Raw genomic sequence first — 13,236 nt, forward strand, 5'->3', positions numbered from 1 at the left:
CATTATTTCCTAACGCTCCTCCGGGTGACTAGCGCCTCCGAACCACCGGCCAAAACCACGATTGCTTCTGGGGTGTCTGGCGGGCGATGGCCTGGTTGGAGGTCCAGCATCATCGTTCCCGTGCCGGGATCCTGGTCGCTGTTCACGATATTCTGGTGGTGAATTCTCAACAATTCCACTCTCTTGCCTGTCCCATTCCTCTGGGAGACTGTGATCGACAGGGTCTGCGGTACCTTCGGTCATACAATGAAGATTCTGAATGCCAATTGCTGACTGCCTATACCAGTGTTTTTTCTCTGGTGTTTATGGTCAGCTTCAAAAAATACACTGCTGGTTCAAAAGTAACACATGGAGATTTGCTGCTGGCTAGAAGAGGGGCAAGAAAGAAACCTGGCGGACCCTTGGAAATGTCCGCCGAAACAACATGAACAATAAATAAAAGTGCCTCCTTTAGAGTATTTGAGTATTTCTGGTCTTTCATTATTCGTGTTTCGTAATTATATCTAGCGTACACACTGCTGGCAATCATTGATAAAACACTTCACATTATGCAGCTCAGGAATGAAAGAAAGCACTCTCCATACATTGAGAATCAAAGCTTTCACTGATTACAAGCCCATCAAACGCCAACTGTTGCACCGGCACCGACACTAATATCGGCGTCCTCTTCCGGTCCGGCAGCTCGCTTTCCAACCGTAACGCCACCATCAGCATTGATAGTGACGCCAACACCAGATGCGTCATTGGAGGCAGCATGGCGTTTTCCCACATCAAGATTAGCATCGAGGTCAGTCCCAATAAGGGAATCCTCGCCTTCATTGTCCCGTTTCAGGCTCGAAACAGTTCCATCGGCATTCACCTTGACTTCCAAGTTTTCATTGCGCTTGCCAACTCCGAGGCCGACTCCTACCCCAAGGTCTTCTGCGGCTTCGTTGCGCTTGTCGATGACAGCACCTAGACCAACTCCAAGATCCCCTGCATCTTCACCACGCTTGCCAATTCCAAGGCCGACGCCAACCCCAAGATCTTCTGCGGCTTCGTTGCGCTTGCCAACGTTAAGGCCGACACCCACTCCAAGATCTTCTGTGGCTTCATCGCGTTTATTGACTGGAGCAGCGGTGGCTAGAATTGCCAGCGAAGCGGTCAAAGCTAAAAGTGAGAGACGCATCTTGTAGTGTCTTTCTAGGTATTTGTCAGACTCGCCTGAAGTTTTAAACTTATGATTATATGAAAGACGACGTACATGTTTCCTTTCTTTCCCCAAGAAATATACGCTGGCTCGGATTAAACCCTATAATATCTTATTCTTTGATTGAGTGCTGATGAAAAGAAGTATATTCATCTCTCGAAAGACTGGAAGGAAATTTATACAAACGAAATATCTCATCTTAATGCCAACGTTTGATGAAGTGGAAGAATTTATGACTCTATGTGGGTCTAATAGACCATGGGCCTCGCATGGGATTCTGTGAGGAGACATTCCGATCGTGGTCTTTCCACGGTTGTCAATAATAATAAAGTCTTGATCTCATATTTGCCACCCCATTAGAGATAACTATCTCTAATATTGTGTCAGTCCGTATATTTTATGGTAACGAACTTTTTAACAAACACAAGAACCGAACAATCCTCTACATTCTGCACTTTTCAGTCTCATCGATTCTCTTTATTTATTCTTTTCCGAGAGACCAGAAGCAGAAATATACAAAGATACAGTTCATGGCTGGTATGGATCTGTAAATGCGGAGAAGCCGAAAACGGCAAGCCGATTGACGTTGAAATTCGGCAATCCACGCGGGTTGAGACGCCACAGCCGGAGGGTAGCCAAGATGCCCACAAGATTTCAGTTTAGAATTTATACTTTAGATTCAATTCTGTAACTGGTTTCCGCAAACATGAGGCTTGAAGTATATTTGCGCATTCTGTGATTAGTGTTACCCGCTGCTTTCAGCGGCCTGGGGCCTTCGTAGCCACGCGGCTAGGTTCAAGCCAGGTTAGATCCAAGGCTGAATTTCATGAGCATTACAGCTTGTTATAATCTTATTCAACTTTTGAATGCTCAGTGGTCGTGAATAATGCTGGTAAGTTAAAGGATAAGGAATCCACTGCTGGTTAGGCGAATAATATCGAAAACGCAAATCAATGAATGACGAACATATCGGGCGTGTATCGTGATCTCCTGGATAAATGTTGCGATTTATTAGAATGTTAAAACTCTGTGATGAAAACAGAATCAGTATCTAGATTTTGGTGGGGACGTCTCATCCTGGCACGGCCCTTTCATCCGTGGCAGTCTACAGATGCTCTAGCTTGTCCTGTGTTGCTTTTCCGCGATGAGTTAATTTATTCAGTAATGATAATATGCCTGAATACGGTTCAGCCTAGTAGGCTATTTGGAAACTCCAAAGGGGTATAAAGCTTCCAAGGCCTTTTGTTAGAAAGTAAATATTATCGTATCTGCCTGCTATTGCCATGCGAAGCATTGGTTAATTTACGCTAAATCTACTCCGATACTATTCGTACTAGTATTCACAGTTCATAGACAGTTTTCATTGGCTCCAAGATTTCTAGAGAACGAATATTAAATGCCCGATTGTTTGTTCAGCACGAGTGGACATTGCGAAATTCTCCCCGTGCAATTTCATACACCTAAGCCTTGAGCTCGACTTGGGTTGTTATCGCCTTTTCATCATCAAATCCGGAATTTCCATGGAATTGACCAGTTAGCTGATTGGCTTTCTCCGAAGCAGCAGCTCCTCCCAGAAGGGCTCGATCGCCGTCGAATTTCTTAACGATCTCTTCCAATGGAATCTCCTTCGTCTCGATGTAGAACTTCCACACGACCAGAATTTCAAATGCCAGGAAACCACAATAGACAATGTAGTACTTCCACTCGATCGCCTCCAATGCAATCGGGTTGACATATTGGTTGAACCAGAGACTCAGGTCAACACAGAAGAACATGATTGTCAATCCCTTAGCACGAAGTCTGTATGGAAGAATCTCGGACGAGTAAGATACCAGTAAACCACTGAATCCAATGTTGTAGGAAATGTAGTAAAGGAAGATGAAGACAATGACAGTTCTGGCAGCATGGTCACTTTCCGCAATGTCAAATCTTGCTAGTGCGATTGTCATAGCAATGTAGCATAGCAGCATGCTAATGCTAGAAGTGAGGAAAAGTTTTCGTCTTCCGAAGTAATCAACGAAGAAGCAAATACCGGTGGCTGAAACCACATTTACTGCACTCAAAATGAGGTTGATCGTTAAGACAGTGTTGCTGTTGGTAATTCCGATAAGTTTCAAGACCTTTCTTTGTTGTTAGTCTGCCATGTCTGTAACGAGAAGAACTGGAAAATGCACTAGCATACCTGGGGCAAGAAGTATGAAACAATACCATTACCAGACCATTGAGAGAAGAAACCGATTGAGATGAGGATAATTGAACGATGACGATTGCCAGGGGTAGACCAAAACTCAGTCCAGCTGTTACCTTCAAACTCTTTCTCGAGCTCGATTGTTTGCTTGATCTCATCAAATTCCACATTTACCAGAGCGTCGTCTTCGTTTCCCTCGGCATGGACATAAGCAAGGACTTGCTTCGCTTTCTCGAATTTTCCTTTCGAAATGAGCCATCTTGGAGATTCGGGAACAGTCCTGGGTTCAAGGTCAGTTTATATTTCGGACTTTCGTTCATGAATCCAATCTCACCAGATAAACACAAGTTGGCAGATTGATGGAACTCCCTGCAGTAAACACGGCACGCGCCATGACCATGCACTCCCGTGAATATGATTTGTACCTTCGAAGGTGTCAAGTCAACAGAGCGTTCTACTTAAGATAATAATAGAATAAAACATACCCAGAGCAACGCACGCGCCGATCAAGCTACCCACATACCAGAGGGAGTTGTAGATGGTACTGTAGATGGCGCGATGCTGAGGATGCACAAGCTCGGTCACCAAGAGTGGTGCACATTCCTGTTCTTGTCAATGGATGTTCAATAACTAACACCAAATTCTAGACCTGTTTACCTGTGCAATACCAAGGCCAAATCCAAGAATTATTCGACCAACCACAAACAAAGCAATCTTGTAGCCGATTGAAACCATAACAACGCCGAAAAGCATGATGATGCAGCCAACTACCACACCGGCTCGTCGGCCGAAAATATCTGCGACATACGGAACGACTGGGATAGATAACATCGAGCCAATCGCCATTGACGCGGCAAGGAGACCGAGAGTTGAGCCAGAAGGGTGATTGTAGGCTTTAAATTTGTCTCTAATCAGTGAATCGAGCTTCGGGAGATGCAGGTGCTCTACTCACATTCATTCCATGTTTCCATAGCCTCGAGGCCATTCATCAGAGAACCATCATATCCTGGGAAAAACGTTTTAGCAAACTTTCAATTTCTTGAGTGAACTTTGCATACCGTTTGTCGCGGAAGTTATCATTGCTGCCCACAATGTCAAATACACAAAGCGCATCCCCTTCATCTTCCACCAAGTCACCTTCGGCCATTCTTGGCCACCAAGCTCGAATGTATCTTTTCCCATTTTGAGCAAGACTCGCAGGGAATATATCAAACAATCAGAGCGTTTTGATTATGTTCAGGCGCAAATCTCTGCGACCTCCGGTCCAAATTGCGATCCTAGATGTCCTGTCGTTTTCGGGCGGAGCTAGAACATTTTAAAAAGAGTGAAGGGTCCGTCCAATATCTAGTCAGCTTATTTAGTCTACAGTTCGCGGCAAAATAGGATAAATTGAGAGTTCCTGTATCTCCCATATCCCGGTCGCGAAGCTAACCAGGCGGAGGCAAAGCCGAGGCACATGGTCAAATCGAGATTCACGGAGCATTCCAGGCTATAATAGCCCTATGGCCTTCTTGTTTGAGAGTGAAGAGTCAGCTGTCCTCGTCGGCATGTCTGACATTTCTCACTGTAGGCGGCAAAATAGGAGGAATGCAATGTCCTTTGTTGTAGCATCATGGTCTGATCCCCAAGGAGAATATCAAAAAGCCTGTTCGCTAAGCATTTTGTCTTGCTGTTGGCGAGTCCTAAATCAAGCCAAATACGAGAATAGCAACATGTTACTGAAAACCTTTAGGCTAAATGAAACGAATCTATACATTCAAGCGACATGACACCCTTTGACAGCTGGGTTGACACTTGCCACCTCCATCTCGTGAGACCTAAAAGGGGTCTGTACAGAATCGACTGGGGTTTAAGTGGACATTTGAAGCGATTGGGCTGGAATCGGGGAATATTCCTTGGCCAAACGGGAAGTATGGGTCTATCTCATTTATGGATAAGTGACCGGTCGAGCTATTGGTTGAATGAACAAGCTTACAGGCCATTGTCCGTCTTTCTTTGAAGCTAGTGACTAGTCGCCCCGCGTTAAAATTGGCTTCCCCGGATTTTCCACGACTCAGGGATGCCCTAAAAGACCGGGTCTTAATGTGAATGGGGAGTGTCCCGCCGTAAGAGAACTTACAGAGCTTTCTATGCCTTCTCGTTGCCCTTTTCTCTCTCTATACTCTGGTCAATGATTAAAATTCCTTAGATAAGATATTTGTAATTCCTAAAGAGGTCAAAGTCACTACGGGCGTGGCTGTATTGGTTTTAGCCTTTTGAAAGAATGTTACTCCTTCATAGGCTAAATCCTCCTTCTGATTTTCACTCTTTTGTCTCTAGGTGCCATGCTTTCTCGAGGTTGGGATGTTGGATGGTCGGATGATCAGCCACATAACCCCCGCAGGGCAAAGTGAGCGAGTCATATATTTCCTATGCGGGTCTCTCATTGTCGTCCCTTGCCTTTGATTTGTGAGACATTTTCCGGGGTCAAAGCCACGCGCCTGAAGGCATGAACTCTTTTGCATCACGGCGATAGGGCTATTCTCATTGTTGAAGAAGAAATATTGTTTCGTTTTTGCATCAGTCCTCACAATTTCACAGCATATCGTTAGTGTTTGCTGTTGTGAGGATTAAATCGCCTCCTATTTGTTCAAACTCTATAATCAGGAGAACCTCCAAGTTGAATGACAATCGAGGGATACAAAAAATGGCAAAATTTAATTCAAGACATGAGAAGAGGCATGTCTCCATCGCTGTCATGAACGTGTGGGCACTCGTACAGTACCTCATGGCTGCATGCCCCTCCGGGCAAGTGTCCACGATGTAGGCGATTCAAAAACGCTTATTGGTTTAATCTACCCCGTGCACCAGCTTTTATTTCACAGGGCTCGTGCTATTGCCGAAAAGATGCAGTGATTATTGGCTATAACCCACAGATATAGAGCGGGTCCAACGTCCCTTGCAGAATGGATGATCTGCCTAACGTACAGTCGATCTATAGCTACCTGACCTGGAATTCACCGCTATCCTCCTCAGTGACTGGAATAGTATGAGTGGAGAATGGGTATTGTTCCTGATACCTTGTATCTGTTGAGGCAATTGAGTAAGATATTTTGACCACGATATGCACTCCATCTCGTAAAGCCAAACCGCGCTTGTATATCTTGCTTAAGTGCAGACCTAATTTTCCCACCTCGAAGTTTTCACTCCTGAATCAAAGAGAATAATTAACCAGCACGGCAAATGGTTCTCGCTAGGTGGTCTTCGTCAATTTCTGGTATTAGAAGGATGTGGCTGGCCGCTTATTATTCCATCCAAGTCATGTCACCATCTCAAATATCCATGCACAATGATATCAGTTCTCGGAGTCGGTGGAATGAAGTCTTTTGCATCACAGATCTAAGCAAGGAGCATTGAGAGCTCTCTGGTCCCTTACTATGCCGCGCATAAGATCATCAGGATTTCTTGTTGTATGTCATAGTAGGTCTCCGAGAGAAACCACCGGGACGCCTGCCGCTGGTCGGCATGCCTCGCATTGAGAATTATAAATATGAGCTTTTTCCTTCGATTGGATTGTTCATCAACGAAAAAATATCCTATACAAGCCCAACAACCTAATACTCTTTCCCATAATGCAATTCTTCATGAAGTGCCTTGCTCTGCTGCCCCTGTTCACCATGGCGGTATCAGGGGCTTCCAAATTCGCCGACACCTGCCAAAACATTGAAGGACGAGGAACTCAAATTCGTGCGGACTGCCGTGAAAACGAGCATGGCCAATATAGAACTAGCACGCTTGACCTCAACCGCTGCATCAAAAACAACAAGGGAGGACTGAAGTGTGGAAAGAAGTCAGTTAAAATATCAATTCTCGGGCACACACAATACTAACAAAGTACCAGTGGTGAACTTTCCGCATCTTGCATTCACTGCAGTCTCCGGGGCCACACTGAATTGGAGTGCATGTGCCGCAATGTCAAGGAGGGCCACCCATATGTTCGTGCGAACATTGATTTGAGTAAGTCGTTATCATTGAATTTCATGGCTGAGTAACTGAAGCTGATCATCGAAAGACAAATGCATCAGCAACAACCACGGCGAGCTTGGCTGCTAGATTATACGATACTAGTGTACGATGACACTGTCGTTGGCTGGTTCCAAGGCTTCGATGGGAAATCATAAATGATATACAATATATCTCATATTATAAATGGAGGGTAAAATAACTGGAATCGGGATACTTTTGCTTATGTGAACACGCTCTTTTACGATTATACCATGTCTAACTGTATGCTTCCAACGTTAGAAGGTTACAATGAATTCAACAAATACCGCACACGTCCCGTAATTCCATTTCAATAGACGTTGTAAGACTAAGTGTGGTGTCAAAAGGAAAGCCAATATGTAAATGAGATATTAAATTAGATATTAAGATTCTTCGTATCTTCGTCTAAGCTAGTGGTCATTAATTTGAACTTGTGAAATATCTCTCCCGATTCATCGAGAATCTCCCGTCTCTCCTGAGACGTTAACAAAGCATCGGCTTTGAGAACTCGTTCACGAAACTTTGTTCTAACGGTCATATAGTCATCTATCTTCCAAAATGACAATGGAGGTGGTGTTCGACCGGATGTAAGATCTGCAACCGATAAACCCCAAAATTCCGGTCCAGCCTTCCGAAGCTGAGCGCAGATTTCGCGCCCACCGAATAGAATGGCAGAATACATGATCCATGTATAGGCAACCAGTAGATGGGGCTTTTTCATAATGCGTTGGTAAATATCGTTCTTCATTTCGATTTCATATCCCCCTGATCGGGGCAAACGCTGATCGTGAGGGTCCATTGATCGTAATAGGGAAAGATCAGCTTGAAGAAATCTCGTCCGAGGAAGCTCCGGCATGTAAAGCAGGCGTAGCAAATTTCGTATTCGTTCTTCATGACTAAAATTTGTCGCGTTGGAGGTAATTTCATCCGTCCATTCACAGATCCAATCCGTAGGATCGCCAATGCATGATATCCATGCTTCTTCTAATCCAAAATATAGCTCGGCATATCGTGAAATTCCAAGGGTATATAATGAAGGATCGTGGGCTCGAGGAGGCAGACACAATGCAATCCGCGATAAATTTAGTCGGTGTATAGCTGCGTGGGGTTCTCTAGTATCCAGTCAGAATGGTGGCGGTATAAAAAAGTTAGGCGCGTGCATTTACTTTATTGCTAGACGAAGCTTCCCCAGGAGATCATCTGCAGCCATCTCTTCGGTCTAGCCACTTTCCCATCAAGCAGGTCTATCCGACCTGACTATCTCTGGGCAATGCATATGGGTGATTGCATGGCAGTCGATAATAAAATTCCGTCGGGAAAAGCGGATTCAAGCAGGTTTTCGGTTCCGCATTTTTGTTTGTCCGAGTAGGCCGAGGCACGGAATGAAGTATATCATGAAGATGAATATCTTAAGAGTTAGGAACTACTGAAGAGCTTTATCACGTCTACTTCCAGTCAAGTAACTGGAAAGATTACAATAATTTGAAATGGGGTAGTCTCAACGGGTGTTGTGTATAATTGGCTTACACCCGAACTTACAGTAAGCCGTTTTACCTATACCAGTAGACTCATGATATATATTCAGGGATCGAATCGTTTTTTAACACGGCAACAATCATTGTTTTTATCTATGAACTTAACATCAAGAAATTGATTGAAATCTGTGGAGAGACATTGAAGCAATGAGCATGTTATAGTCTCACATCCACCTGGGTGTGAGACTCTATGGTAGGTAACATACTCATTAGCGCCTGGGCAGGCGCTTCGGATCCGTAAGGGAAAACTAAGAGGCACTTCATAGACCCACGTAAATTATAGAAGCAGGGTTGAGGACAGAGATTTGGCTGTCCTCTCGATATTTGTAATGAATTTCACTCCGGAAAGACCTTCACAAGTTAGGTACGTAGAATGGCGGTTCGTGGATATCGGGACAGTCGACAATGTGGCCGACCACGACCGACCACGAGGTATAATTTACAGTGCGAAACGATGCCAAAATTTGGGCAATATCCTGCAATGATGGATCGGAGAGATTTTTTTGTTTGGGATTCATTTTGGTCGAGTTTATGAGAGAACAGAATAATTGAGGTAGTTTTTCTTTTCTTTTCTTTTCTCGAAGTAAATCCCGGTTGAGTAAAACGTTGTCTTTTACTCTGCGTAACAACAACTTGATATCAATTATTCATAGCATATCGGAGGGATCAAAGCACATTTTCCGAGTCGGAAAGATATACTCAAAGCTGAATAAGTAATTTATTTCTCCGCATCGGCTTTTTATAAATTAGGAATGCCACCCCGCTTCAAATTGCCGTTACATCTGATCATCGGTCCAATTTCTCGTCTACAACTACATCCCTCTTCCCCTCCTAAAAGCCAATATGACGACAGCACCTGCCATCTATCCCAGTCTGTGTGACAAGACGGTTCTTATCACTGGCGGTGCCGAAGGAATCGGTGCCGCAACCGTTGAGCTTTTTGCTTTGCAAGGAAGCCAAGTCATTTTCCTGGATATTTCCAAAGAATCAGCCCAGAGAACCATCGAAAATGTGTCCGCTAGAAGGGGACAGACCGATTCGCGAGGAGGACCTTCGATCAAAGTGCCAATTTACTACTTTTGTGACTTGTCCAATCTTGCCGAACTACAGTCCACTGCCACCAAGATATTAGCAGAACATGGACCTGTACACATACTGATCAACAATGCAGCAGCAACTGGCAAAGGCGCAAGGCTTAACACGGAGAGTGTCACACCAGAGACATGGGATTTCAACGTCAATACGAATCTTAGGCATGTGTTTTTTCTTTCCCAGGCCATTATCCCTGGTATGAAGAGCGTCGGGGCAGGTAGTATTGTGAATCTGGGATCTATCACCTGGCGTATACCTGCTGCGGGCTCGCCAGTATATGGCGCTTGTAAAGCTGCAATAATGGGTCTTACACGTGTTCAAAGTAAAGAGGTTGGGGCATTCAATATCAGAATAAATAGTGTTATGCCTGGTGCCATTGCGACGGAGAGGCAGAAAAAAGATGTTCTGACGCCTGAGTATCGCGCCGAAGTCTTTCAAAACCAGAGTCTGCAACGTGATCTTGTTCCGGAGGATGTTGCAAAGGTTATTGTCTTCTTAGGAAGTGATGAAGCAAGCGGAGTTACAGGAAGCACGTATGTTGTAGATGGCGGATGGGTCAGTGACCCTTGATTCAGGACGAAAAGATTGAAAAGGATAGTTTAGCAGTAGAACCTGAATTGCAAGTCATGTCATTTACCCAAAATTTCAAACAGTGCTACATCGAAGCTCACAACGATACTCAAAATAGCATTGGCTGATGCGCCCGTTCGGCGTTTGATTACGTTAATTGATAAGCCGACTTCCTATCAGATTTAGTTTCTCCCCGCATCTCGGAGTTGGCCGTTATATCAAAGCTTTGAAATTATGTCTGGTTGTCGTTTTAGAACTGAAATAGCTCACATGTAATGACCTTTTCTGAACCAACTGGAGCAGAAGCCAAGATGAAATCTTCAGGCGGTGCTCGGATGTCGAGAACTCCGATCAAGAGACAGCGTCCATCCTATTCGTGCACTGAATGCTCTAGAAGAAAGTTGCGCTGCTCGAAGCGAATCCCTTGCCTTGCCTGTATTGAGAGAGGAATTGAGTCTCAATGTCGACTTCGTCAAAGTATGACCGAGAGAACGCGGACTGATAGCGGTTTCTCGAATGTCGCGGATAACATGATCCAACAAAAAGTGGCCGGCTCAAGCGTTGCGGCTAGATCTGGGAACATTGATTATCAGCCACGAAACGAGTTGGATGAAGTGGATACTCCGTCCTTACCAAGTGCACTATCGGCCAAATCCGAAGGCATGACTGAGACTGCCACGCCTCAAGATGAGCACAAGATACTGGAGACGGTTTCTCAAGATGCTGCTGTGACATTGGAGTTTCTGGCATTGAGCCGACAGAATATTCTCAGTGTAGTACAACTCGATCATCAGCAGCAAAATGAAGATGGGAATACTTCTCAGCCAATTGATCTGATTTTTACGAAAACACAAGTTGACGAGATGATGATTTATCACGAGGATAATATTGCATGGGTGCATAACGTCGTTCATATGCCCACCTTTCGTCAGCAATGCAAGGAGATGTTTGAAAGCCCTTTGTCTCGCCATCAAATGCGGCTTGCTTTGTATTATGCCATGCTTGCGGTGCATACAGCCATTCTGTTACTCGATACGAACTGACTAACAAAGAGACAGGTCACCCTATATCACATCCATTCATCAAAGCTGCAGGACATGGAGATTCATACCACTACAGGGGGTGAGTTATTTGGGTTTGAATCCACGAGGTCCTGTCATGTTGACTCAGACTAAAGTTGAACTATCACTTCTATGCTATCAGAAGACTATCGATACTCTGAATACGGCAGACTTTATGAAAAATCACAGCATTTACAGCGTTCAGGCCATTTGTCTCTTGATTTATATTGGACATAACATCGGACAATCAGATCGGATCTCCGTGTTACTTGCAAGTGCAAGCCGAATCGCGCAATGTCTCGGTCTTCATCGACTAGATACCCAAACGCCGTCAAAAATCCTCCAGTGCAACGACACAGATACGAAACAACGGCTCTTAATTGAGCGCGAAGTTTCTAAAAGAGCATGGTGGTTTTTGGTTCGACAAGATTGGCTACAGATCCCCTACAACAATACCTACAACATCCACCCTTCACAATTCGACACACCGATGCCGAAGAACTGCGTGGACCAAAATTTAGCAATGAGTCCCTCGGGAGACATTGCTGACCAAAGTCAACATCATTATACTCAAGGCAGTTATACTTCCATCTTGAATCGAGGTATTGACCTGCCAGACCAATGTTTCAAGTACCTCATTAACGGTTCTTTGCTATAGCGGCGGTGATCATTTGGGATCTTCAAGACAAAATGTGCCGCCGATTAGATGAAAAAGACGACAGAGATGAGAATGATCGAAAAAGGCTCTATGCAGAAGTCCTGCGGGCAGATGGTGAACTCAAAAATTTGGTCGAGGAGATGCCGCCATTCTTCAAATCCAACGGACACAAGACTAGTGGGATACCGGGATATATTCTCCAGCAGAGGACCATACTATTACTCTCAATTGCACACAAAGTTAGTGTCAATGCCAAGGAAAGAAATAGCTTGGATATTCGCTGAAATACTCTTGCCAGTTCTACTCGATCCATCGCCATTTTCAGATATTGAGCTTGAAGGACCCGTGGTTTGCGTACACGAAGGTGATTTAGTACTCTGCGATATATGCAAGCTTCACAGAACTAAATAATTATGGTATAGGTTTCGTGTCTTCCTCTTATGTGTCGATACCTTACAAACTTTCTTGCGCTTCCTGATAATGAATACACATACACCGTCAGCAACTTGTGGACCGTAAATGCCCAAGTCTTGACAGCAGCACTATGGCTTTTATTCGAATTGATATTCGCGAAAAACGAAGATGGGCAGATATTTGACACTCAACAAATTCAGGATCTAGCTTTGAAGAGCTTGCAGTTCTTACAATTGAACCGGGATAAGAGCAGCATTGCGAAAAGGGGTATTGGGCTAATTGAGAGCATGTTGGATACAAATAAGGCGATTAAAGAAGGCTCTCGACAGCAATTTTCTTTAGAAGAAATTATCTCTCGAGTGGAGGCTACTGAGAAAGAACAAGGAGAGAGTATCTCCAAAGAGTCGCCATCCGATCCGCTCTCTTCGCAAATGGCAGACTTCCTTCTGGGGGATCACTTAGCATGGGAGGATATCTTGAATGCATTTGACATGTGAATGCCATGA

The 13,236-nt window shown here is 44.5% G+C and overlaps 7 protein-coding genes across 7 annotated transcripts; 3 read left to right on the forward strand and 4 right to left on the reverse strand.

Moving 5' to 3' along the window:
- Positions 1–9: 9 nt before the first annotated feature.
- N7469_000169 (uncharacterized protein) lies at positions 10–243 on the reverse strand (the record flags this gene model as incomplete). The annotated part of the gene is made up of 1 exon (XM_056639089.1): positions 10–243. The coding sequence occupies one exon, from the start codon at positions 241–243 to the stop codon at positions 10–12; it is 234 nt and encodes a 77-aa protein (XP_056504846.1).
- A 376-nt stretch (positions 244–619) lies between these two features.
- Positions 620–1,168, reverse strand: N7469_000170 (uncharacterized protein; the record flags this gene model as incomplete). Its single annotated transcript, XM_056639090.1, has 1 exon — positions 620–1,168. One exon carries the CDS (start codon positions 1,166–1,168, stop codon positions 620–622), a length of 549 nt encoding a protein of 182 aa, XP_056504847.1.
- Positions 1,169–2,649: 1,481 nt separating this feature from the next.
- N7469_000171 (sugar porter family MFS transporter) lies at positions 2,650–4,559 on the reverse strand (the record flags this gene model as incomplete). The annotated part of the gene is made up of 7 exons (XM_056639091.1): positions 2,650–3,309; positions 3,372–3,657; positions 3,712–3,802; positions 3,863–3,980; positions 4,035–4,270; positions 4,330–4,383; positions 4,436–4,559. 7 exons carry the CDS (start codon positions 4,557–4,559, stop codon positions 2,650–2,652), a joined length of 1,569 nt encoding a protein of 522 aa, XP_056504848.1.
- A 2,474-nt stretch (positions 4,560–7,033) lies between these two features.
- Positions 7,034–7,469, forward strand: N7469_000172 (CVNH domain-containing protein; the record flags this gene model as incomplete). The annotated part of the gene is made up of 3 exons (XM_056639092.1): positions 7,034–7,206; positions 7,258–7,373; positions 7,429–7,469. The coding sequence occupies 3 exons, from the start codon at positions 7,034–7,036 to the stop codon at positions 7,467–7,469; spliced, it is 330 nt and encodes a 109-aa protein (XP_056504849.1).
- A 307-nt stretch (positions 7,470–7,776) lies between these two features.
- N7469_000173 (biliverdin-producing heme oxygenase) lies at positions 7,777–8,148 on the reverse strand (the record flags this gene model as incomplete). The annotated part of the gene is made up of 1 exon (XM_056639093.1): positions 7,777–8,148. One exon carries the CDS (start codon positions 8,146–8,148, stop codon positions 7,777–7,779), a length of 372 nt encoding a protein of 123 aa, XP_056504850.1.
- Positions 8,149–9,778: 1,630 nt separating this feature from the next.
- On the forward strand, positions 9,779–10,597 carry N7469_000174 (SDR family NAD(P)-dependent oxidoreductase; the record flags this gene model as incomplete). The annotated part of the gene is made up of 1 exon (XM_056639094.1): positions 9,779–10,597. The coding sequence occupies one exon, from the start codon at positions 9,779–9,781 to the stop codon at positions 10,595–10,597; it is 819 nt and encodes a 272-aa protein (XP_056504851.1).
- Positions 10,598–11,076: 479 nt separating this feature from the next.
- N7469_000175 (fungal specific transcription factor domain-containing protein) lies at positions 11,077–13,227 on the forward strand (the record flags this gene model as incomplete). Its single annotated transcript, XM_056639095.1, has 6 exons — positions 11,077–11,604; positions 11,656–11,719; positions 11,775–12,260; positions 12,317–12,555; positions 12,615–12,680; positions 12,739–13,227. The coding sequence occupies 6 exons, from the start codon at positions 11,077–11,079 to the stop codon at positions 13,225–13,227; spliced, it is 1,872 nt and encodes a 623-aa protein (XP_056504852.1).
- Between the last annotated feature and the right edge of the window lie 9 nt (positions 13,228–13,236).

Source organism: Penicillium citrinum (genome assembly GCF_028827155.1).
Source record: "Penicillium citrinum strain IBT 23319 chromosome Unknown utg000001l:1.0-4955037.0:1.0-4956770.0, whole genome shotgun sequence".
NCBI lineage: Eukaryota > Fungi > Ascomycota > Eurotiomycetes > Eurotiales > Aspergillaceae > Penicillium > Penicillium citrinum.